The 24,020-nt window shown below is 50.0% G+C and overlaps 12 protein-coding genes across 12 annotated transcripts; 3 read left to right on the forward strand and 9 right to left on the reverse strand.

Annotated features, from left to right (window-relative positions):
* Positions 1-778: 778 nt before the first annotated feature.
* Positions 779-4,681, reverse strand: PENARI_c004G07456 (adaptor protein STE50; the record flags this gene model as incomplete). The annotated part of the gene is made up of 4 exons (XM_022629239.1): positions 779-1,001; positions 3,028-4,141; positions 4,191-4,352; positions 4,414-4,681. 4 exons carry the CDS (start codon positions 4,679-4,681, stop codon positions 779-781), a joined length of 1,767 nt encoding a protein of 588 aa, XP_022491169.1.
* Positions 4,682-6,174: 1,493 nt separating this feature from the next.
* Positions 6,175-6,651, reverse strand: PENARI_c004G00811 (uncharacterized protein; the record flags this gene model as incomplete). Its single annotated transcript, XM_022628907.1, has 1 exon — positions 6,175-6,651. The coding sequence occupies one exon, from the start codon at positions 6,649-6,651 to the stop codon at positions 6,175-6,177; it is 477 nt and encodes a 158-aa protein (XP_022491065.1).
* A 598-nt stretch (positions 6,652-7,249) lies between these two features.
* Positions 7,250-8,552, reverse strand: PENARI_c004G08742 (alpha/beta hydrolase; the record flags this gene model as incomplete). Its single annotated transcript, XM_022629303.1, has 3 exons — positions 7,250-7,412; positions 7,470-8,480; positions 8,545-8,552. The coding sequence occupies 3 exons, from the start codon at positions 8,550-8,552 to the stop codon at positions 7,250-7,252; spliced, it is 1,182 nt and encodes a 393-aa protein (XP_022491000.1).
* Positions 8,553-8,624: 72 nt separating this feature from the next.
* On the forward strand, positions 8,625-9,530 carry PENARI_c004G05340 (SDR family NAD(P)-dependent oxidoreductase; the record flags this gene model as incomplete). Its single annotated transcript, XM_022629136.1, has 2 exons — positions 8,625-9,245; positions 9,297-9,530. 2 exons carry the CDS (start codon positions 8,625-8,627, stop codon positions 9,528-9,530), a joined length of 855 nt encoding a protein of 284 aa, XP_022491213.1.
* Positions 9,531-9,684: 154 nt separating this feature from the next.
* Positions 9,685-11,643, reverse strand: PENARI_c004G00639 (class I adenylate-forming enzyme family protein; the record flags this gene model as incomplete). The annotated part of the gene is made up of 5 exons (XM_022628895.1): positions 9,685-10,049; positions 10,113-10,234; positions 10,299-10,396; positions 10,456-11,201; positions 11,292-11,643. 5 exons carry the CDS (start codon positions 11,641-11,643, stop codon positions 9,685-9,687), a joined length of 1,683 nt encoding a protein of 560 aa, XP_022491107.1.
* Positions 11,644-12,510: 867 nt separating this feature from the next.
* On the reverse strand, positions 12,511-14,198 carry PENARI_c004G07615 (putative PHD and RING finger domain protein; the record flags this gene model as incomplete). The annotated part of the gene is made up of 2 exons (XM_022629244.1): positions 12,511-14,102; positions 14,171-14,198. 2 exons carry the CDS (start codon positions 14,196-14,198, stop codon positions 12,511-12,513), a joined length of 1,620 nt encoding a protein of 539 aa, XP_022490998.1.
* Positions 14,199-15,304: 1,106 nt separating this feature from the next.
* On the reverse strand, positions 15,305-15,886 carry PENARI_c004G02052 (60S ribosomal protein eL43; the record flags this gene model as incomplete). The annotated part of the gene is made up of 4 exons (XM_022628967.1): positions 15,305-15,368; positions 15,487-15,651; positions 15,760-15,790; positions 15,868-15,886. 4 exons carry the CDS (start codon positions 15,884-15,886, stop codon positions 15,305-15,307), a joined length of 279 nt encoding a protein of 92 aa, XP_022491060.1.
* A 612-nt stretch (positions 15,887-16,498) lies between these two features.
* Positions 16,499-17,970, forward strand: PENARI_c004G01117 (saccharopine dehydrogenase family protein; the record flags this gene model as incomplete). Its single annotated transcript, XM_022628920.1, has 5 exons — positions 16,499-16,688; positions 16,754-16,901; positions 16,957-17,029; positions 17,079-17,203; positions 17,268-17,970. 5 exons carry the CDS (start codon positions 16,499-16,501, stop codon positions 17,968-17,970), a joined length of 1,239 nt encoding a protein of 412 aa, XP_022491171.1.
* A 188-nt stretch (positions 17,971-18,158) lies between these two features.
* Positions 18,159-19,486, reverse strand: PENARI_c004G03537 (alpha/beta fold hydrolase; the record flags this gene model as incomplete). Its single annotated transcript, XM_022629040.1, has 6 exons — positions 18,159-18,436; positions 18,494-18,876; positions 18,927-18,964; positions 19,118-19,225; positions 19,284-19,336; positions 19,408-19,486. The coding sequence occupies 6 exons, from the start codon at positions 19,484-19,486 to the stop codon at positions 18,159-18,161; spliced, it is 939 nt and encodes a 312-aa protein (XP_022491103.1).
* Positions 19,487-20,810: 1,324 nt separating this feature from the next.
* PENARI_c004G10494 (pinin family protein) lies at positions 20,811-21,983 on the reverse strand (the record flags this gene model as incomplete). The annotated part of the gene is made up of 4 exons (XM_022629400.1): positions 20,811-21,260; positions 21,317-21,385; positions 21,440-21,890; positions 21,973-21,983. 4 exons carry the CDS (start codon positions 21,981-21,983, stop codon positions 20,811-20,813), a joined length of 981 nt encoding a protein of 326 aa, XP_022491276.1.
* Positions 21,984-22,255: 272 nt separating this feature from the next.
* Positions 22,256-22,582, forward strand: PENARI_c004G09183 (PHF5 family protein; the record flags this gene model as incomplete). The annotated part of the gene is made up of 1 exon (XM_022629331.1): positions 22,256-22,582. The coding sequence occupies one exon, from the start codon at positions 22,256-22,258 to the stop codon at positions 22,580-22,582; it is 327 nt and encodes a 108-aa protein (XP_022491195.1).
* Positions 22,583-22,786: 204 nt separating this feature from the next.
* PENARI_c004G05029 (twinfilin) lies at positions 22,787-24,000 on the reverse strand (the record flags this gene model as incomplete). Its single annotated transcript, XM_022629119.1, has 4 exons — positions 22,787-22,903; positions 22,956-23,207; positions 23,283-23,920; positions 23,982-24,000. The coding sequence occupies 4 exons, from the start codon at positions 23,998-24,000 to the stop codon at positions 22,787-22,789; spliced, it is 1,026 nt and encodes a 341-aa protein (XP_022490665.1).
* Positions 24,001-24,020: the final 20 nt, after the last annotated feature.

Genomic DNA, 24,020 nt, shown 5'->3' on the forward strand with positions numbered 1-24,020 from the left:
TGTATGTTCTGGTGGGACGGCGTGGGCCGATGTCTGTTTATTTCCTTTTCCCATCTCTTTTTTCCATTGAACTTTGCCGGTCTCTGCGATCCGCTGAAAAGTTAAATTGAAAATGTTTCAGGCTTCGGCTTTGTACTTGTAACTGGTTGTCTAGAGTGGAGCGGTCATGGTTCTTTCCAAGGTTGGGAAGATGACATGTGTAGAACCGAGTGCGCATTAACATTCACATACATGTACGTGTAATCCGATGTGACATCCCCCGCTTCCTGGGAGATGCGGAGGACTGGGGAAGAACCAACCTGTTTTGCTCACCGAGGGAGATTCCCCAGAGAATTATTTGTCTCCGAGGTTTGTTCTGTAACTGCTGTAACTTGGAACTTAGCGTCGATGATCTCTGACACGTTGCCTTTTTTAGCCTTCCGCCCCCCTTGCTGTTTGTATTGCGCTCAAGCCACTGACATGGGTGGTGTTGCGGACCGTTGCTTTTTCTAGCACGGACCATTTAATGTTAAGTCCGTTGAATATCCGAAATGAGGCATTTGTGAGTCTTTTGGTTTCTTGGTTGGGCTCAAAGTGTGTTTAAGTAGCGTTACATAGATCATTTCGCTAGAATGAATTTACCAGGAACACTTTGTAATCAATTCGACTGCATTTAGCGACTGACTAAACCTTTATCTCTTCAAAGTTCAATAAAAACATGCAAACTGTTGATCGACACACGCGAAAGATATTCTGAATCCACTCAAGCCCACATAAGGTCAATGAAGCAACGAGCCGATTACAGAACTGCTCGATCAAGCCACGGCAAATTCCGAGCAGACAAAGCGAGACATAGATCGGCACTCATTCGGCCATAGCCGAAGGCGGATGCCATGCTCACACTACTGGAAAGCCAGGCGCCACCCTCTTCCGCAGGGTCTTCTTCTTCCTTCTGAAACACACTCAGCTCTTCTTCGCGAAGCCAATGGCCCAGAGTCAGGGATGGCTGATCGATTTCGAGTCTAGACAAGCGGTCAGCGGGATTCACCACATGGCCTAGCTTCCCGAACCAGCATGGGATTCTCGCCAATGCGCTCATAGAAGATTTGTCCAGATCGCTCAGAATCGAAGCACATCCCAAAGAGGTGAGCTATCCACCCATCGAGAAAGATCATCATCCACTCCGGACGTGTTTTGTATTTCAAGAAAAAGCCATTTGGGGGCCGAGAATCCCGACGTCCACCGTGCCAATCAATGAGCTCGAAACTGTCCGGCGGGAATGGAAGTCGAGTTTGTGCAGATTTAATGTCAAGAGTAAGTGTAATAATAGTAATTTCGCGGTCTTTGGATTGTCAATGCTGGTGGTCTGATACTTCTCTCTGTTCATTCACTGGACCGTACTTGAGAACCACTCAAGCAGTGCCTGGAATGCAAAAAAAGAAGCCAAATATAGCACCACAACCTACTTTTTCACGTTCGTCGTATTTGGCCATGTTTCTTCCCAAACAGGCGCATATCGACGTGTACTTTAGACACACGGTTTGTAAGCTGTGGGATGGAGATCGGGTCGGGAAGGTCTCTGTCTCATTCAAACAGAGATATCAAGTACGTAGGTCGTATCGTTCATTCTAGCTAGGACCACTTGGGTCTCAGCTAAAATTTGCCGGTTTGTCAAGAGTAGGGAAAGACTGAAATCCATCAAGGGGGAACAAAAAGAATCAAATGGTGGGCATCCATGTAAAAGACCATTTCCAAACAACATTTCCCGTGTGACTGTAATAGGGGGTTGAGGAAAGTCAGATACCGGAAAAATTGCTGCATCCTGTTCTTTAAGTGGGTCACCGTTGATATCGAGTCGCCATAGTTCAATTGTGCAAGCGACGCCAGCTCGTATCATGATACGACTGAGGTCGATGCGTATCGCGCTGAGGCACTTCTTGTATAAGATCAATGAAGTGGAATCTGACAAGTGCCTCCCCTGTGGAGAGGGTTCTCAAACGCCGAAGCATGTCTTGCTCCAATGTGAGACCTTCGGCGAATTGAGGAAAGTGGCTATTTGACCAGCTGCATGAAGCTGGAGTGAGAGAACTTACCGATTATGATACTATTATATCAGACCTCACTTAGCTATTCGAATACACGCTGCCGGACTGGGCGATCCCTGAACGGCCTGAAACAACAACGAACAGTAATCGAGGCTGAAGTGAGGATGTCGGAGAACGGGGTTTGATCTAGCTACAGTAGGAATGGGCTGGGAGCTTGATGTGGAGGTGTTTATATGGGACGTGAGAAGAGAGGACTTGGAGAGGTGGACGGTGCATCCACGCATTCATTTTGCCATTCAATGCTTGCTAGCATTGAATTTCTCATTTGTACGAGTTTCTGGGTTTGGCTTATTTGACTTTCATGTAGGGCTGGTACTCTCTCTCGCTTCGAGGGCCAGCTCAAGTTCTGTACTGGAGCATGATCAGGCGTACGGGACACGAGTTCTTGCTTCAACCGGAAAGAAGCGCCTGCATAGCCATTACGATACTAGTTAGGCTCCAACAGGTTAATAGAACTTTGATTGATTGATTGATTGATAATATCGTAAGTCATAGAAAACGCTAGGAGATAACTCATGTAGGCCTCTTGTTTAAGATCATGTCAATGTAAAATTTACCAGGAGGCGTTTCGGGTAAGTAATGGGAATATCATGTACAAGCTTAAAATGTACTATGCCAAAACGTCAGACGAAAATCCTATGCCAAACAAGAGGAATCTTGTGAAGAAAGAAAATAAAAGCAAAAGGCTGATGCACAATGCTGCATGGGACCAACGCGCCAGGAATATAGACAGCGTTGAAATATTAGAAAACGCCCAAGTTACTCATGAATCCAACACTCCAAACCCGGCTCTCGATTGTACAAAAACACCAAAGAAACCACAATAGAAATGATTCATTCAAAACAAATGCAGGGGTAGAAAAAGTGATCTAGCACATAGGTAAAACACCGGGTATCTCAAGCCAAACAGGAGTGCATTGAAGGGGGGTATTTTCAAAATCACAAAACACCGCCGGGCAGGTTTATTTGGCCTTGGCGGCCACCTTCAAAGCCGGCATTGTTGGGTGCCGTGGCGCCAGGTCCGGGGGTCGCTCCAGGTGTGTCCATGTGAATCTTTCGGAGCATGAACATTGGTTTTCGGCCTTCCTTTTCCAACTGTTTGAACAGGAGAAGGGGCTTTTCATTCAATTCCAAGCAACGCTCCTGATCGCCGTAAACTATGTAAAGTGCGTAATTCTTCCAGTCAGAGTTGATGTTGTATTTTTTGAGCGCAGCTGGTAGGACTTTGTAGCAAGGGTCTTCCCATGATACTCGGAAAGACTTGAAGATTTCCACGCTGGATGGTTCGCCACCGCCAGCTCTTGACTCGGCCCGTGACTCGGTTCGGTGGTCATGACGCGGGTCATTGCGCGGGTCAAGGCGTGATGAGGACGGAGTCTCAGTGCGGGATGTTGGCATTTGACTTGGGGTGAGTCGGTCTGAACGAGAATGTATTGTGGGTGTTTGTTCGGCATAGTCATAGTTCGTGTTGCGGTTGGTGTTAGCATTTGGTTGGGAGTATGAGCGCGGATTGAGTGTTTGAGGATGAGCATGGTGGGTGTTGGGCGAGGTCGGGGATGGAATTCCAGGCGAGTGCTGCGATTGTCCATTCATCGAGGCTGTCAGATGGGATGAAGCAGCCAGCGTAGGGGCTGAGGGATTCGAGGTATCGTGATGAGAACGCCCTTCGTGTATCATAGGCGGAATGTGCGTTGGAGAATGGTTTTTCGGCGTGGCACCGCCGGTGTGAATGCGTTTCGAGAAAGCCCGCGCAAGCTTTGATGAAGAAGAGTTCTCGTTATTGAGCGTTATTTGAGAAGGCGAGGTAATTGTGCCTGAGGTGCTGTCATGCCAGTCTGGATTCTGCCCTGCTGAAGATGGTGGAGGCAGTGGGTGTGAACGATCTTTTGCTATCTTGATCACTGGAAGAATTTCTTCGCGCAATCTTCGGTAATCATCTGTGATCCGACGCAGCTCTGTCTCAACCAACATGAGCTTCTCGTCTCGAACCTGGATCGACTTGATCAAACGCGCAAGATCATCCTGCGTTGCTGTCTCGTTCATACTTTGATCCGCAGCTATAAATAGATTAGAACCTGTTTGCTTCAAATGGGGTGGGCAACATACAAAGCGGGATATAATGATCCGCATCCAAAGGAACCGCTTGTTTGACTTTGATTTCATATACATTCTTCAAAATCGTCAGACGATGCCCCACGCTGTTGATTCCCATTTCTTTCAACTCCTCATGCTTCAGGGCAATAAGCGCTTCGCCGACAATTCCATTCTCTGCGCAACATGTTGTGATTAGAAACTGGCGACTGATTTCTTCGGCAAACAGCCTGCTTACCTCTAAATGTGCCATGATATTGAAGCAATCCAAGTGACGTCAGGAATTCCTGGCATTCCTCGACCGACCATTCCGTAATGATTGTTCGCGGGGAACGAGGACCATCACTCGGGTGACCAAACTTGGTCGGGGTGTGTTCTGCCGATGAAATGTTCGAATCCGTGGGCGACGTCTCAAACTCCATTGTAAGGTGTGGCGAGGTGATCACGCTGCGTTCATACTCATCATCCGCGTCGGAGTCGGCGTGGTAGGAGGGGTGGAGAGACATGATCGCGGGTCTGTAGCTGCAAAATGATATTCACCGAGGACTGGGGAATTAAATGAGGGGTGCACAGGCGCCACCGCCAAAGAGGAGGAACCGGGACCAGGCAGAGCGGACGAAATGATTATCGGCGGTAATGCGCCGAATGCTCTATTATGCGAAGCGCGGGTAGAAAGAGGGACCCGGGCGAGGACTCAAAAGATGACAGGCGAACATGGAACGAACAGGGGCTGTTCGGGGATACGATATATGTTTTGTGTCGCGCGTTTCGAGCGAACTGACTTTCTTGCAGTTCCGAGGAGGGGTGTGGTCGTGGGCGAACGTTGACGCGGCTATCAACAACTCGAGTAAAGCGGGGATGGACAGGGGTTCGATGTAACGGTGAGATGCGATGATGCACAGGATCGCAGACCAAGTCTTCCCCTGAAGCAAAACAAACTGAGATGAGCCAAGAACGAAGCTCGAGATTAGGCGAAGACGACGGTCTGATGTGATGTCCACGTGACTCGGTCTGGACTCGCCCCAGTTTATTTGTCCCACTCTATACTTCTGTTCTCTTCTACTATATAACTTCATTTTTGGAGTACATGTATTCTCTTTTTGTGGAGGGGCATATCCCGATATCCCGCAATAGAGTAATCGGTTTCAGATTTTCTGCACAGATCTCAAATGTGCCCCGCCAGATACTTGATACAAGAGTGATCAGTGCATGTATACTGCTGCCACACTCGCTTTCTTACAGCAATCTAATTGATTATATTCCTTGGACTCTATACTATCATTTCACTCTGATTTTAGAAACATAGATATGTAATAATGCTTTGACAGAAGAGCAATATATCATCCGATTGATTTGGAACTCTGCATTCCACAGGGCCGGTATACTCATGTGACGCAGTTGAGGCGATTAATACATGAACGTGGGATAAACTTATATGGTTTTCTAATGGAAAGTTCCATTCGACGGGACGTTACAGATATCTGTTTCAATGAGATATCTCCCCTTTTGGGGACTCTTTCCACAATGCGCGGTTAATTTCCGAGGATTTTGCTAGACACACCCCTGCGTTTCAGCAGATCGATTCATCCCACTATAGAAAGAGATTGACCTGATAAATGCCCACTAGGGCTACCACTTTGGCTGTAACCCCCCACGCTCTGCGGTTGAGGTCTCATTACAGCAGACCCTTCCAATACAGTGCCCCATTGCATCATAAAGAATGTCTGAACCTCTAGAGTAGATCGAAACAAGTCTCTTTATAAAGATAGAAAACATGGGGAAATCGAGTGCTTAAATGGGGAATATGCAGAACCCCGGTGTAATATGTCTATTGAGATGCAAGAGCGCCTGTGGGCTTCACATGTACCCCCGCGAATCGTAAATGGGAAAACAGAAGAAACAAATTCCAATGCCGTAGCCACGCCCGAAAACATGTACTCCTAAGGAAAACCCAGCCATGCATGATCGCACTTTGAAGTGCCGCCTCCATCCGGTATCATTACTTCTTGTCGCCATTGGGCGCACTCTCTCCCTCAAGGTCGGCGACATCCCGTAGAATATCCTTGAGACCACGGACGCCTTCATCCACCACCGCTTCAGGTATCCGGACATCAACTTCTTCAATGTACTTCAGAGGGTCGTAGGGGGGATTCTCTTTGCTGCCTTTCCTGGTGCCGTTTGTGCCGTTTGTTGTTGCTTCACCGTTTGTGGCCTTTGAGCTTAGCGCGCGGTGTGGTCTGCCTTCTGCTGAAGCTAGGATTGCCTCCATCACATCGTCGAAGGTTTCGCATCGGCCGGCGCGAAGGAGTTCAGTGGCGAGGGTCGTGACTTTGTCGGTCCAACCTACACGGTGGAGAGAACCAAGTAGGGTTTCTTGGAGATCTTCGAGGGCGCAACTGGCTGACAATTTGACAAGGAGATCGGACTCCAGAGCGTCCGGGGTGGAGGAGGCTCCGTTTGTGGCGGAGGAGGGCATTGCGGAGTGTGGGGTTCGGGTTGGCGGAATGCCTAGGTGACTGTGGCGCGCGAAGGTAAATGGTGTTGGTCGCGGAGGTTACAGCCTGGAAGCTTTGATGGTTTGGAGTTCTGAGCTGCGCAAGGAATCAAATATTGCCTGGTTGTTCTGAGACTGAAGGTCGGCAAGATGAAGGGGGCGAAAAGGGGCCTGCCCTCTATGACAGTGCGGGGGTCACAGCAGGCTAATTGGCATTACATTGCATCCATTGGACAATAAGCATGCACAATCGAGAACACTAAGACGATGAAGCTGAATAGGAAGATTCAACGGACAATCGGACAATCGGGATTGCGGGTCCCCAATGCGGGCGGTGAATATGTTTCGGGTCCATTGTCGATAGCCGTATAGAGCTCTGTATTTCATTGGGTTACTGCTGCTATTTGGATTTTATATTGTTCATGCTTTGTCGGAATATTGTCTATATTTGTAGAATATAATGAATTCCCTAGCAAGGTCAAGGTTTATACTAGATGAATACTGATATAAAACGACTCTGGTAGATATCGCCGAGAATATGTCCAGGTATCTTCATTTACAATTCTTCTAAAGCTGAAATTTAGTCTGAATTGATCACGAATGGACCAGCTGCGGGCTTTTCCAGTGCCCATGTAATACCACCACTCATCACTTCATCCCATTTCTTGCTTCCGGGCAGTTTGTCACCATACCTCCTGAAACCGTGAGGCACGCCGCGGAAGACATGAATATTGGTGGGAATTCTAGTGAAATAGGAAGTTAGAAGGTAAGAAAGCACTCAAAGTATCGGTCCAGCTTACCCGTTCTCAGCGAGATGCTTTCCATAGAAGATACCCTCATCTCTCAACGGATCATTCCCAGCAATTCCAAGAGTCGTAGGAGGTAAACCCTTAACCTCCTCAGCAGTAGCATTACCAGGGCCCATACGACGATCCTTGGCAGAATCCTTAGCATTCTCAATCCCAAGCAAGGCGCTAAACAACTTTATCCGAGTAACAGGCAGAATAGGCGCATCAGCACACTGCACATAACTCGACAAATCAGGACTCTTCAACATTTCTGTTCGGGGAGCATAGTGATCCCATTGAACAAGACAAGGTATCATGAGCACCTGCCCCGCAATCTTCGGACAGGCAGCGATGCGCTTATCATCGCCGCGCAGCTGCGCCAGCGCCAATGAGGCTGTCAACCATGCTCCGGCAGAGATACCACCGACAACAACCTGATCGGCGAGACCACCGACTTCAGCGATGTGTTCGTGCAGCCAGACGAAGGCGTCTTCGGTATCGTTCCATGCGGTGGGGTAGCGATGCTCGGGTGTATGGCGGTAGTTGATATTGAAAACCACGACAGGTGTGCCATTCTCAGCTCGCGATGCAACAATGCGCGAGCAGGTCGCATCCTCGGAGGCAAGTGTTCCAAACAGGAAACCGCCGCCGTGAAGGTGGACGTATACCGGCAGGCGCTCGGAGATCGGGATGCCGGCGGGGCGATAGGTGCGTGCTTCAAGGGCTGTGCCGTCGCGAGCAATTACCGTATGATCATGCATTTGAACGAGAGAGCTCAGGCCTTGGTCGATCATGTCTTGGGCGGCGGATTCCTCGCGGCCCTTGTTTAGCAATGCCTTCAATTGCTCCACCGAGAGGTCCTTGGGGACCGCCGGGAGCGTTGGTTCAAGGGCCAGCCATTCGGCGCTGGGACCAGTGTATTCGGAGAAGTCCATTGTTATGTAGTTGGTCGAGGTTGATGGTGACTGACTGGGAGCTTTGTTGGAGACTTGGATCATCACTACTCCACAGGCCTCGGTTCGGCTACTTGCGATGGTCAGTACCCCGCATGATCGACTCACCTAATGAAATATCAGTATGAATTTACGAATCCATATGTAGGTGACAGTTATATGTTTTCGAGCAGGTCCGTTCAAACTCAGTTCCAAGATCCCGGAAACGCCAACTATGGATGCCGGCATCCCATCAGATCCCCCATCACGATCCTTAGCCGGGAAAGCTGCCATTGTCACTGGCGCAGGCTGTCTAGGCGATGGCATTGGAAACGGGCGTGCAATTTCAATACTTCTCGCAGATGATGGCTGCGATGTGATTTGCATCGACCTCAATCTAGAGTGGGCCAACAAGACGGTAGAAATGATCAACTCCAAGCCTGGTCGTGGACGGGCACTTGCATTTCGCGCAGATGTCACCTCAGAAGAGGATTGCCAAGCAGCAGTACAGCGCGCCATAGAGCAATTCGAACGACTAGATATCTTGATCAACAATGTCGGGATTGGAGGTGCAGCGGGTACTGCAGTTGAGGTCGATATGACGCAGTGGGCAAAGAGTATGGATATCAATGTTGCAAGTATGGTTCTTATGGCCAAGTATGCAATTCCAAGAATGATCCAGAATGATGGCGAGATCAAAGGAAGCATTGTGAACATGGGAAGTGTTGCTGGCTTGAAAGGCGGCACACCTCACCTGCTGTATCCCACTGCCAAGGGAGCGATTGTCAATATGACTCGTGCTATGGCCGCTCACCATGCACCAGAGGGGATTCGTGTGAATTGTGTGTGTCCGGGTGTATGTTTCTCAGCATCCTTTTACTGAAGTGCTAAAGCTAATTGTTATCAGATGCTGTATACGCCCATGATGTATGGGAACGGCATGAGTGAAGAGGCGCGGGAAGCTCGTCGAAAGCGAAGTCTATTAGGGACCGAAGGAAATGGATGGGATTGTGCTGGTGCAGTTGTCTTTCTCTCGGGGCCTCATGCTCGGTGGATGACTGGTGTCATTCTCCCTGTTGATGCAGGGACTACTGCAGCAGTTGGAATTGGGATGACAAAGAGTGCGAGTGTTAATGCCTAGCATATGTACAATTTTGTTGCATGCTTTATTCAGTACGCGTTTGACTGGCTACTGCTTCAAGATTAGGGGGTTTGACAGATTCGGGGACCATATTAATAGACCTAAGTAGGGAAAACACTGTCTCCTATAGTAAAAAAAGGTTCAATCCTTTTGTTCAATCAAAGTCAAGATTGCACAATTCAACATCGTTTGGCAATCCAACACCTGGGGTGAACAGGAAGAACTGCTTTTGGAGAGCTCTCTTTGAAATCTTACCACTATGCGTTCTGGGCAATGTATCCTTTATCCGCAAGACTCGCAATGCAGTGGGAAGCATCGCAGGACGGACATGAGGGGCCAGCCTAGCCCGAAGCTGCTGCAGAGTGAGATCCTGGTCGACGAATCGAACAAGAGCACCAGCTCGTTCTGCGAGTTTCTGATCTTGCACAGGAACGACATATGCCTCCTCTATGCATGAAAGCCCATTCAGTGCTTCTTCCAGCTTCAGAACAGAGACGGTGCCGCCAGAGTTGCAGATAACTGCTCTCATTAGAAAAGAAGAAGAAAAGAAGATATGGCAATTGAAGGCCTGGGTGAACTCACAATCAATGGATGCTCGACCGTCGAAGATGAAGTGATCATTCAGTTTATGAGCAAGGTCTCCAGTCTTGAAGAATCCTTCGTCGTCGAAGTAAGTTGTTGAGGGAACCTCATCATCGAGGTACCTGCTATCTGTCAGTACATGCTGCATATGTTCAGAGATTGTTTCGTGTGAGTAACATAACTTACCCTAAGAAGGTAGTAACACCTCCCACGAGTATCTCTCCATGGTCACCATTTGAAAGCTTGACTGGCATATTGGCAAATAGCTGCTTGCCAATGCATCGCTATCATATGACAAGATTAGATCCTGGACGAAAGACTATCGGCAACTAGAATGCCATACCTGCTCGTTATACTCTTCTTCCTCTGGATAAACCGCGGTGATAGGCACACCTGCTTCGGTGCTACCATAGCAAAGCGCCAAGCGTATTCCAATCTCATCCCTCCAAAACTTCAGCAAAGATTGCAGAACAACACATGACCCCGTTGAAGCATCACGTATATGCCTAGCTCCTTGGATATATTCATCCTTCTCTGGAAGATGCGAGAGATGTTCCCTATAATACTGAGCAAGCTGTGTCCACAGCAAGGGACCTGAACATATGCTCGTCACGCGGCGAGCTCGCAGCCTTTCCCACAATAAATCCATTCCGGCTGCTGGATCAATGATCTCCGCTCTGCACCCCATCAAAATAGAAAAGGTCAAGGGCTTTATCCCTGCAATCCAAGTCGCCGGGCGGTGGACTAGCATTGATTCGTCTGCTGCTGCGCGCGGATGGTTGTAGAAGAAGCCACGGCTGCGTATGACTCCTTTGGTAGTTCCAGAGGTGCCAGAAGAGGCCATTACAATCCCTGAATGTGTCTCGGGGATGATAAACCTCTCATCTATCTGAATGGGTAGGTCCCATAGTGCTTCGGGGCAGGCGTGGTGCACTTTAATGGGGGCGACCTGGATTGCAGGGAGTGAATTGGAAGCTGCATAGGACTGTATATCTATGGCCTGTTGCAGGTACCCTGTACCAGCTAAAATACACTTGACCGGGCTATTTCGCAGCATGTCAGAAACATCCTCTGGAGGAAGAGACATTACTAGATCGACGTTAGTTGTGCCTTTCCTCTTGGTAAATTCCTCTTGGTAAATTCCTCTTGGTAAATTGTAGAAGGAACATTGGAACACACAAAGAGGGGCGATCGTGCCACCTAGCGCAAGAATTGCGAAAGCAGCTACTGCAATCTCGTAGCTTGCCGGCGCTATAAGGCAAACAAGGGAGCCTTCTTCCAGCATCGATCCCTCGGCGTTGAGATGTGCAGACAATTGCTTCTTGAGGCTGTGGCGCGCATGAATAAGATCCGTGATGAAATTATCATATGTTGCATTCAATTCGGCTTGCGGGTCATGGACAATAACATGCTTGACCTCCCGAGCGAGAGTGAGAAGAGTATTGAAGATCTCGTCATTGGGAAAACCTCCATCTTCGGCCAGAATGGCAGCAAGCTGGTCATCTTCCATTGCATCCATGTGAGATCCCATGGCTTCTATGTAAAATCAGAGATATTGCAAGAGTCGAATATCTGAAGAATAGAATCAAGAGGTAGCACATGTGGGTTGTTATGACCACGTACATGTAAACATATCAATTTCCAGAAAGAGAGAAGAGCTACCAATCCCAATTATATCATGAGATTCTTGTGGAGCCACATAGGTATACATGTATGGCTGTGAAGGAGAGCTAAGAATTCTATCTAATTTCCAAGACTGCGTCGCATATATTGATCCGGGTCTCATCATGACAAACAAGTGACATCCCAGATCAGACCTGCAAACTACAGCGCGTATTGCCGAATTATTGAGATCCCTTACCTAGACGTGCGGTACAATTGCATTTAGCGCAGATCAGTTCAACATGATCTACATTCCCAGAGAACAGGGATCGGCTTTTCTTCCCACACACTATCAATGCTACCTCATTTGCTACAAGCCCTCTTTTTCATGAGCTTCTCGCCTCATAACTCACGATATTTCGACCTTTTTTGGGCAGTAATCTACGAAATACCCAGGCTCTATGCTCTCATCCACGTTAGCAATGTCCAATCCGCAAAATAGATATTTGAAACATAGTATATAAGTCGAAGAAAAAAACCAGAGAAGCTCTACAAGAAGTATAGCAGTCGAAATCAATCCCATCTGAGGGTATGTATAAAGAAGAAACAGCAATTATCGCCACAAGATGCCACGCTCAGAAACAGAAACAAAGAGTAAAAAGTACAAACAAGAACCAGTCTCGATAGACGGTCAAAACGCCAGTTATACAGGATCCATTCCATGACCAAGAAATCCACTGAATATTGAATCGCTGAGAACGCCACAAATGCCTCGGGTTCGTATAGTCATTAAGGATTAAGGATCACCGTCCGAGTCGGCGGTTAGCATGCGCTGCTTCTCTTTGCTTTTTCGTTTGAGGGCGTCGACGGTATTCTGCACTTCGTATCGGGCCTCTGTTTCGAGGTTGGTGCGTTCGTCTGATTCGAGGGTTTGCTTGTCGCCGACTCGATCGTATAGCATTCGAGAGATGGTGCGGTTGATGTTCGTATATTGATCTTTGGAAATGGTTTTCTTTCGATAGTGGGGTTTCAAGGCTGTGCCGACCATTCTCTGGATGTCGGATTTGAGGGCTAGGCTTGGACCCGCGCGGGTTGGGGATGAGTCTGCTGAGCGGGAGTGTGATGTCTGGAGTGCATGGAGTGCTCGTTGGGGGATACGAGATCGGGGCCGACCAGTTGGACGAGGTGTTGTATCTTCTGTTGTGCCGTTGGCGCCGTTGGATGGACTGCCCGAAAATGAGACTTCGGGGGAGAAGGGTGGTGATGAGGGTTCGGCCGGGGAGGATAGTTGGAGAGGGGAGATGGGGCGGCTTCGTGGGAAAGGAGGTGGGGTGGTAGAGGCCATGATGGGAGAGGAATGACTAGAAGAAGCAGGCGATATTGATGGAGACGATGGGCCAGGGGACGCGCCATCGGTGAGGACGACAGATGTAGCAGCGGACGGTCCGTATGAGTTGCGGCTAGGTGCATCTTCAACCTCCTTTAATAGCGACGATAAGAAGCTTGGGCCGCCGGAGCTTTCACCATTTAGTCGCGCGTTAGCACTTGCAGCTCTCGATGATTCCCCGGTTTGGTTTTGTTGGGCGAGTGCTGCTAGTTCTTGCGGCCGCCTCGTGCGAGGACGTTTTAACTTGCGCTGAGGCTCGGTGGGTTCGGGGGACGGCGACATAGTGGGTTCTTTGCGCTTTCGAGCAGCGCTCGGGTTGTTTTCGATCTCCCGAGCTCTCTCAAAAGCATTCCATGCTCGCATTTCCTCTAAAGACTCGGGCTCGGGCGTAGGCACTCTGGGTACGCGGGGACGGGATGGTCGGGTAGGTTCAAGATCAAATAGCGACGCTGTGTCGCGGAACCGATTACCACTACCCTGGCGTTCAGCGATCTCAAAGCGACGTTGCCAGGCCTGAAACTCGCGTTGGTTGGCCTCTTCGCGACGACGCTGCTGCATAACCCGTTCGGCGGAGCGATCGTCATCGAATGGGAAGTCCAGATCGAGGTTCAGATGATCCCAGACAGACTGCCAGACCCTGGCCCAGTGCTGCGAATTTGTCTGATTGGTATTCTGCAGTCGCCTCTGCTGCGCCCTCGTTCGTCGACTCCTTTGCTCGACCGGGCGCGACGGCGGCGCCGACACCTCAGCCGCCACCGATGTCCGTTGTGATTCGCATCGCTGACAGTACCATGCTCCCGAGGGTATTTCGTCCAGTCCTAGGCAAAATAGATGCGATGCAGCATCACATCCATCACAAAGAAGTAAGACATCCTCATGATCCGCGCTACCGCAAAGTGTACAGGGTTGGAAGTCGGCCGGGTCATCTTCGATGACCATAGAAGGGTCAACATCGGCGACTTGCGTCCGGTCTTGAACAGCGTATGATGAAGTAACCGCTCCTATCAGCGAAAAGGCTTTAGTTAGTATAGACATTCATCATCATCATACTCCAGGAAGGGGGTCATACCTCCTACCTGGTCACTCAACTCAACCATATTGAAACTGCGACGACATATCGGGCAACTATTTGCCCTTTCCACCCAAGGCTTCAAGCAATTATTATGTAGGATATGACCACAGGGAAGTAGCTGGGCGATCTGGCTTGAATCCTCGAGCCCATCCTTGAAGTCGCCATCCCCATCGAGGCTCACAGGCTCAAGAGGATCGCCAGCGCCTTCACCAAGGTCTCCTAAACAGACAATACACACGTCGGACATGGACAAAGAAGTTGGAGGCGAAGTCCATGAAGAGCGAAGTGTAGAAGCGAAGAAGGTGTGGGGAGCGCCTTTTGAAGGTGGGCCGGATTGCCGGACTAACGCAAAACAGGAACGTGACAGAGGCGACTGATGCCCTGGATTGGAGCTGACCACAGCGGCTTAGGTTGGCTTCATATTCGATTATTATAGCGTATTGCCTACGAATAAGTTATGGTCTTCACTTGACGGCTGGTAGCACATAGAAAATGTGAAGTTGTCTACGACTGACGTTCACGGTATTCTTCTAATAGCGGACGGCATATTCGAACGAGATTGAGTAGGTCTGGGTTCAACGCTTAACTTGTATATGAACGTCAATGTGGATGTGAACATCTGGACACTACGAAAATTGCTAGGTATTTCCAAGTCTACAATGAACCTATTTTTGGGCTGAATCGCAGCTGATGACACAAAGGCGGCAGAGTTCTCATCTTAGTCATAATGGCGAAAATCTGTGGCTGACCTGCGTCAGGTGGGCCATATGCCAGGCACCCAGCGCATACAAGGTCCTCATCAGAACATGCTCTGACTCAACATGACCAGGTCACTACTTCAGAACCCAAGTCAAGTCTACGTGACTGTCCAATTTCGGAGAACCACATCAAAAGACCACAGTTCGCAGTCAATCCATGATTCACCCGGTCGCAAACAGAAGAAAAGGCAGGAAGAAGTCGAGTGTCTATCAGATGGAAAGTGGAAGCAACCGAAAGCTTAGAGCTCGTCCGTCACATCGTACGAAGATTGGCGCAAGCACAATAATTGAATTCGAATCCCGAATTTTTTCATTCATTTTTGGTATTCAGACGTAACCGTAGAAGAAATAGGAAACCACATAATCCTCCCGTTTAAACCTCGGCGATCTCACGGAGACGACGGATGGTGGAGCGGGTGGCGGCAGCAGCGGGGGTGCTATAAGCGAGGCAATGGTCAGTAAACGTCTTCCTTGTGTTCAAGGAGCGCGCGCGCCTGGGTCCGGTCCAGTCCAGTTCCCAGGACGACGGCTAAGTGTTCTGAATGGGCGACTTACGAGACGGCGTAGGCACCGCCGGCAACAACCTTGTCGCAGCCCTTGCACTCCCAGATACCGACAGCCTTGCGCTTGACGGTGTTCTTTCCGCAGAAAGTGCAGACGTAGCGGGCGTGCTGGGTGACTTCCATCTTCTTCACCTGCTTACGCAGGGAAGCACCATATCTGTTGAAGCACTTGTTAGAATCGTGGTCGTGTTGTGAGAATGTTTGTTGTTCGTTGTCCGTCGATTGAGGAATTCATGTGTGTGCGCGGAGTTCGAGTGTGCCATACCTGGTACCGTATTTACCGGTGATGCCGACCTCTGGAGAGAACAGTTAGCATTGAAAAATCAAAGGGATCCGACATGCGATGTGTTGAGGTATCGTGAGAGAAACATACTCTTGGTGCGCTTCGTCATCTTGGCTGGTGGTAGAGGATGAAGATGGGTACTGAACAGGAGATCGAAAACGACGCTTTGAATGAGCGGGTTGTGCTGTGGATTCTCGCTTAGGGCTCTTGGCTCAGTGGGTCACCTGACTTGTGTGGGCTTATGTCATGGTGCCCAATGCGGTAGTGTTGTGGCCTTAGGCGGCAACAATGCTTACTTTGGGCTTCTCCGGGGCTCCATGATGTCAGTTGGCTCCTCTTTTTATTGCTTTTTTATACACTTTTTACAGTGGCTCCATAATGATGTCGATGCCGTTGAATTCAGGTGTGTCAAGATCACCAAAATCACAGGTGCCTCGGATACTTCAATCGGCCTGGTTTTGTTCGAGACGGAAACAAGGGCAGTCGGGTCATCGATCTATCCGGTCACGTGAATTCGAAACAACATATGTATACGCGTTAGAAGTAGCTAAGGGGAATTTGTGTAATTTCAATAGCTTTAGTTGTGTGCAGAACGTTCATCTCCTATTTCACGGCCAAATTCCTCTGCTTAAGCACATACCACATCTTGGACTAGCTTGCCGAGGCTTGTGATCCGCGAGCTCCCATTCTGCAGAACCTACATCTATCCCCAGCAACAACAATGACTTCCAACCGCCAATATGACCTGGTCCTATTGGGCCCAACGGGCTACACGGGCCAGTTCTGCGCTGAGCACATTGTGCAGAACCACCCCACCGACCTGAAATGGGCCATTGCTGGCCGCTCCTTGCAGAAGATGGAGCCCATCGCCCAACAGCTCAAGGCTCTCAACCCCGACCGCGCTGAGCCAGGTACCTAGCCCCGTTACGAATATGTCTCTAACTGCTATGTATCCAAGCTTACTGGCTTTGCATAGATGTCCTGGTCGTTCAGCTGAATGCGACTGAGCTCAATGAGCTTGCCCAGAAGACGCGGCTCGTTATCAACTGTGTGGGTCCCTACCACTTGTACTCGACCCCAGTGGTGGAGGCATGCGCTACCAACGGGACTCACTACGTCGATGCGTATGTTTTTACAATCTTTTGATCTGGGGTTTCCGACATTGGCTGATCGTTACAGAACTGGAGAAACGCCATGGATCAAATTGATCATCGAGAAGTACCATGAGACCGCCAAAGCCAATGGCGCAATTGTCCGTTCCACTATCTATCCTTATAATCGCATATACTAACTGCATACAGATGATCCCCTCGGCTGGGGTTGAGAGTGCGCCGGCTGATATCCTGGCATGGTCCCTCGTCAAGCGAGTCCGAGAGGACCTATCCTCGCAAACGCGCGAGATCAATGGCACCATCAAGGAAATGAAGTATATAACACCCACACCCACTCTCAAATCCCACCATCACCTCCAATCTAACCAACCCAAACAGATCCTCCGGGCCAAGCGGCGGCACCCTCGACACTATCCTCTCAATCTTCGACTGGCTCCCAACATCGGAGCTAATGAAATCAATGACCCCCTTCGCCCTAGCAGCCTCAGCCCCACCAAAGACCATCCCCAGCGACTCAATCCTCAACAAGATCCTCGGTTTCCGCTCAATCCGCGATCTGGGAACGGTAACAACATCCCCTTCCGGAATGGCCGACATCACCCTCGTGCACCGCAGCAGCACCCTGATGCCGGAGCTGTACGGCAAATCCTTCTACTTCAGACAATTCCTGTCTGTACGCAACGCCCTCGTCGGTCTAGCCGTGCACATCGGTTTCACGGTTGGTGTGATGCTCCTCGCCCTCCCGCCTGTGCGCTGGCTCCTGCGGAAATTCATCTTCGCGCCTGGTAGCGGCCCGCGTCGGGAGGATTCGATGAATGATCGTCTGGAGTACCATGCTATTGCTACGCCGGAGGGTGAGCAGACTAAGCGGGTCTTTGGTAAGATTACCTACGAGGGTAGCATGTACCTTTTCACTGGGTTGTTGCTTGCTGAGGCTGCTATGGTTATTCTCAATGACGAGGAAACCATTAGGAAGGTCTCACGTGGTGGTATTGTAACTCCTGCTACTATGGGACAGACCTTTGTCGATCGTCTGGAGAAGGTTGGCTGCAATATCGAGACTAAGGTGTACCAGTATTAAACAGGGGTTACAGTACCTGCTCATCAGTTGTTGTGCTAGGCCCTAACTCAAGTCCTTTTCTGATTGCTTGCAATTTGCTATGATGCCACATCCTTGATTCCAAGATACGATATGTATGCATATGCAATAATGAATCAATATTTGCTACCCTACCCTGCACATTTGCCATTGCCCCCGCTGTCTCTTGGCTACAGCTTCTCAGCTCTAGCCTCAGTAAAAGCCTTCTCCCTCAACCAACCCTCAATAATCTCATTCACCTCCTGAGGTTTCTCCCACAAAGCCCAGTGCGAAGTATTAACCTGCTTCACAGTCAAGCTGGGGATGTGCTTAGCCATCGACTTACCCAAATGCGGGGGCAAAGCCTGATCCCTCAAAGCCTGAATAAACAACGTAGGAACCTCAATCTTCCGATCAAGAATAGCAAGCTCATCCCGATAATTGATCTGCCGAGTCCGGTACCAGTTCACTGCAACAATTAGCAACTCCACCACATCACAAAAAGAGGAAAAGAGAGATATCATACGTGGCCCTCGAACCCCACTCCTCCCAAACTCCCTAACATAAAACTCAACCTCGTCCTCCGCTAAAAGCTTTGACCTCTTCAGCCCCCCAAGCCGATCAACAAGCACACCATGATGCGCATCAAAACCAACCTCACCGCGATCGTTCCGTCCCCCATAAAGCGCCAACAGGAATTGGCGAATATCATCCTCAGATTGGATAACCTTCTCCAACTCCCCACTCGCGAATTGGAGCTGGTATGCGAAATGCGGGGCCGCTGTGCGGACGAGGTCTTCTAGCTGAACTTCCTTTTCCATTGGTCTTGCGTACGGCACACAGACTGTGAAAAGGTACGAGACTAGCTCTGGGTGCCAGAGGGCGATGCGGTACGCTAGACCGGCGCCCCTGTTCGGGTGTTAGTTTCGTTCTGGTTTGCGTGGAAGATGGGGAGGGACGTGCCAGTCATGTCCACCCAGGATGATTTTCGTTTCGCCTAGATGTGTTGCTAGTGCTTTTATATCTGCTGCACAGCTCTTGTGTGCGTAGGGAGTAGGGTCGGCTGGCGCGTCCTGGGTTTGTTGTTAGTAGGTTGTTTCTTGGGGTACGGGTTGGTGGTTTTGATAGTGCAGTAGGGAGGTTTACATACTGTTCGTCCGTAGCCTAGACAATCTGGGGCTACCACTCGCAGGCCCATGTTCACTAGCATGGGGATCTGGTATCGCCAGCCCATTGAGATGTCGGGGAAGCCATGGATCTGTGGGGGGGGTTGGTTTATGTCTCTTCGTGTTATGTATGCGTGTCGAGATGCTCACCAGGAATACTGTTGCTTTGTATTGGCCTGATTTGGGCTGGCTCAGGATATAAGCTTTTATATGTTAGATTGTGGTTCTTCACTGTATTTTGAGGATCTTGGTCGTGCTGTTGTGCGATACTGACAGTAGTTGTGGCCGTTGAGAGTCGCGGTTTTGTACTCGATGCGGGGGTCGCCTGATACTTGGATTTTATCGATAGGCATAGTGAAGAGCTTCAAATTGGAGTTGAGGTTTTCGAAGAGTCTTGATTTCAGAAAACCGAAAGGGTGATGGTATGTTGTAAGCTCTGACGACGCAGCTCCGAGGTTGATATATATAGCCGCAGGTCCCACAGGTTGCGGTGTGAGTGTTGCAACTCGGTCAATAGCAACTTGCACAGTCCAGACCTACGCCCTGAACTAGGTTATGAATTATGCAGAAACAGTGACAGACTACACCAAAGATCGGATTTCTAAACAGGCCGAACCCCTCAGAGCTTCTGCCTCGGCCCATTGAATGCCAAGACGCTAGTGTTTAAGATCTCCACGTTCCGTCATTTTGATGCTTGCCAAACTACAGAGATGGGGCGGTAGTAGGAGAGCTATCATAATTCTGAATTATGGTCAGAGGAAGTGGCACGAATCAGCTGAGCGACTACTCCGATATCGAGGAGCAGAGTTCGGCTGATGTTGCCCAAAGTGCGACTCAGGTGCGATTGAAGTGTGATTAAAACGCGACCAAATTGCCAACAATGTACAACTAATTCTTGTGAAATACAAGCAGATAGGAAATCAGCAACCGACACTGTGATGGAAAGAAGACCGTATACGCATTGAACAGACAAAGTAGCCCGGTACATATCGACTACCGTAGTAATACTTCGTTCCGCCGGAAGAGGTAGGCGAATATCTCCGTGACGCCCGTTAGGGTCAAGGTATACTAAGGCGGACATCAGGACGTAACTGCCGACTAGGAAGGCTGGGCCGCCTTTTGCTAGTGTTGCGCCTGTACTGACGAATAGACCTGTTCCTATTGCGCCTCCTGGGGTGATGAAATGGGCATGGCGGGATGAGAGGGCTCGTAGGGTTATGTTGTATTTTGATGAGGCGCATTCAATTGAGTCGGGTGTGTAGATTGAGGTAACTTAGGGGAGTTTATCGGTTTTGTTGTCATTTGAAGGGATTGTCATTTTGAGAATGCCAGGTAAAAGCCAGAGTGCAACTGTATACAAGCCTACTCTGCTCGACTATATAAGGAAGCGAGTTAGGGCTATAGAGCCAAGAGATAAGCTATTCTGGCTGCTATCGCCGGCGGTTTCCCAAAACAATAGACAGGGATATATGCCATAGTTATAGACATGGAATAGAGATGGGGTATGTCGCCATATCGAGAGGACATGTATTTCGCTGCCCTAATAAGCATGTTCCAGCCAAAGATTCCATGGATATTCAAATGCCTGGATTTTACTTCCAAACTGTAAATCAAGGCCGGGTATTGTAATTCGTATCTCCAGATAATTGACATCAGGCTTCCAAGGTCGACTGTAATCTAATAAATCACAGTGTCCTCGTTATCCTCCACGACTTCACCACCGTCGTCATCCCGATGGGCATCACTCTGATCATGTACAGCAGTGTCCACATCAGCAGAACGACCCATTGTCGCTGAAACAGCTCCTTTCCCGTTAGGGTCTGTTTTCACCGCTTCGGGGGCGTCCTGGGCTGCTTCCTTGGAGTCAGACTCTCCTAAGTTTACAGGCTCTGGAGCAGATGGTTGGTCCGAGGGTGTATCTGTCTGCTGCATCTTCTCGCCTTGTGTTTCTTCTGGTTTCGCTGCTGGCTCTTCCTTGATGCTTTTATCTGGCTGGGGCACAAAGGCCTCTGGTGGGTATCGTGCTTCAAACTCGGCAACTTCACGTGCAACTATCGCTTCTGCTTCTTCAATCTGCTTCTGTATCACTGATTCGTCGCCAGGTCGTGGTTGCCATGGCTTGTAGTACTGTTCGAACTAGTTAGCTTCCAATCACGTAGAACAATCAGAGGAAGACCACTCACAAGAACCGGTTCCGCCCGTGTCTTAAGGAAATGCGCCACGGCAATTATATTCGCATGCCGTGTATTCATCTGAAAAGAAAGGTCAGATGGATTCCCCACTCCAGAATATCAGAGGAAACATACCGCCTCACGCTCATACAAAGGCGTCTCCTTCCTGCGAATAGCCTCACGCTGTTCCTTCCGCTGCTTCTTCAACTCATCATACTGCAAATCCTGAGACTTAAGCTTATCCTGCTGTTTCCGCTCAATATCCGCGCGCCTTTTCTGCGCTGCAGAGCTCGAGCTCTGCGAAAGAGTACCTAGAAGTCCACCGAATAACCGCTGACCGCGCTTGCGATCTTCCTCGCGGCCTCCGCGTGGCCGCACAGGTTTGCTTTCCGGGGATGCATCTGGCGCAGCGGGCTGAGGGGATGAGCGTCGGCGCTGGGTTTGCGGGGAACGGTTGCTTTGGGAGCTTAGTCGCCGGCGCTTGGTATCGTGTTCTGATACCGAGGACTGGCGTCGCTTGGTTGTCAATTCCGGGGATTGGTGAAGGGGTTCTTGTTCGGGTACGGCGACTGCCGAGGCAAGCATGCTATAGGGAAGAGACAGAGGGTCAGCTACAGTAATTCCTCGTTTGCGGGTACGGGTTGTTATGGGAGGGAAGGTAGCCGTACTGTTCCGACATGCTGTACTGTGGACGACACCAATGCAGGCGCAGTGTTGACTTGCTTAAAGAGTAAGAATATGATCGAAGTAAATCGACGTTTGCCACAAAACTGCCACTTGGACTTGGTGTCTGGGGTCAAAGAAAGAACAGAACGGACTGCTTGGGGGCACGTGCACGGACCACCCCATTCCTCGTGCTCGGCTTTTCTTCTCTTCAACTTCACTTCTCTCTCCAACCTCTTCAGTTGCATTTCAAGCTTTTACTTTGGTCACCTTCTCTCCTACTTAACTATGTCTCGCCACCACCCCGATCTCGTCATGTGCCGCAAGCAACCAGGCATCTCCATCGGCCGCCTGTGTGACAAATGCGACGGCAAATGCCCCGTGTGCGATTCCTACGTGCGCCCCACGACTCTAGTCCGCATCTGTGACGAGTGCTCGTTCGGAAACTACCAGAACAAGTGTGTCGTCTGCGGCGGCGAGGGAATCAGTGATGCATTCTACTGCTTTGAATGTACGCGTCTGGAGAAGGACCGCGATGGGTGTCCGAAGATTATCAATCTGGGAAGCTCCAGGACAGATTTATTCTACCAGAAGAAAAGTTTCAGGAATCAATGATCACGCTTCTCGCTCCCTTGGTCTTGGCTTGGTGTTGTGTCCGGGCGGAGGGAGCTAAGCGTGAGCTCGGCGTTTTACAATGTTCAGCCTAGCGACGACAGACGACTTTACGAATCTACAATACGACGCGAGTTCAATTTATCGTGTTGGACTGTCTTGGCCCACTCCGAACTGGTTCATTCGCTCTATCTATACGGTGGCGATTTACCTGCCAGGGCGACGGGGTCTGGCGAATCCTCGCGCAGAGCCCTGGTTTTGTGGCGGGTTTACTTCCTCTTGCAAACGCACGGCGGTGATTTCGTCAGGGCCTGAAGCCTCAATCTGCAAATAGTGAGCATCGAAACGGAACGATTCACAACTCGGGTGCACATACCTTCTTCAAGATTTTGAGTCCTTCCTGTTCAGCAACCGCGATGGCGTTCCTCCGCGAGCTGGCGTGCAGCATGCGCTCCTTGATAGACGATCCGGTCGGGCAGGTGTACACAAAGACCACGACATCAGACCCAGGGTAGTGGTAGAAGGAATAGCGCGGCGAAGTCGAGGAGATATGTGTGGCAACGGAGCTTGGCTCAACACTAGACTGGGAATCGGCCAGCGTGATCTTCTCCGTGGGGATATCAATCGTCTTGAGGAAGTTAGCATATCAATCTCACAGGTCCTTCCACAATCAACCCCCGTAATCTCCGTAACAAGGACGTACCAGCTGCACCAATCCACCATCCTGTAGATCTCGCAGGGCAGTCTTAGCCCCTTCATCAACAGGCATAGAGATCTTCATGCCAGAGCCAGACCCAGGACCAAAAGTGCCCCCAATACCAATATCCCGCCCTGGAGTACCATTCCTAGCCTCAGCCTCAGCCCGTCTAACAGCCTCGAGCTCCCGCTCCTTCTCACCCATCATATCCTCACGACTAACACCCCCAGCGCCCTCCCCATCACGCTCCTTCCAGGCCTCAACACCGAGGATCTCCTCCTCCTCAGTAGCAAAGACAGTCGAACCAAACTTCTCCGTGCCAAGCTCGCGAGTCAGGGTCGAGCGAGTCGACGCAAAGAGCGTCTTGGCCCGCACGGGCGCATTGGACGGTATGTAGGTTAGAGCGATGAGGGTTGCGGCACCCGCGGCGGTGGGGCGTCGGAGAAGGAGGTAGAGGGGTGTTTTGGGCTGGAGGATTGTTGACAGCTGGGGGAGGGAGGTGATGAACGATTCCTTGGTTGGCTCGCCTTGGAAAGACAGGGCTGGGAGGGGAGTGAGGCTTTCGGATGTTATGGTTACTGGCAGGCAGAAGGTTGAGGGGTCGGAGTTGAAGCGGGTGAAGGCATCGTGCAGCTCCGAGGAGACTGGGAGGTTGTTAGTTGTTCCAATTGGAGACTATATGGGGTACATGGATGTATCCCTTACCTGTAATTCCGGACTGCATGGTGATGCTTGTTCACCTGT

Source organism: Penicillium arizonense, assembly GCF_001773325.1.
Source record: "Penicillium arizonense strain CBS 141311 chromosome Unknown PENARI_contig004, whole genome shotgun sequence".
Taxonomy (NCBI): Eukaryota; Fungi; Ascomycota; class Eurotiomycetes; order Eurotiales; family Aspergillaceae; genus Penicillium; species Penicillium arizonense.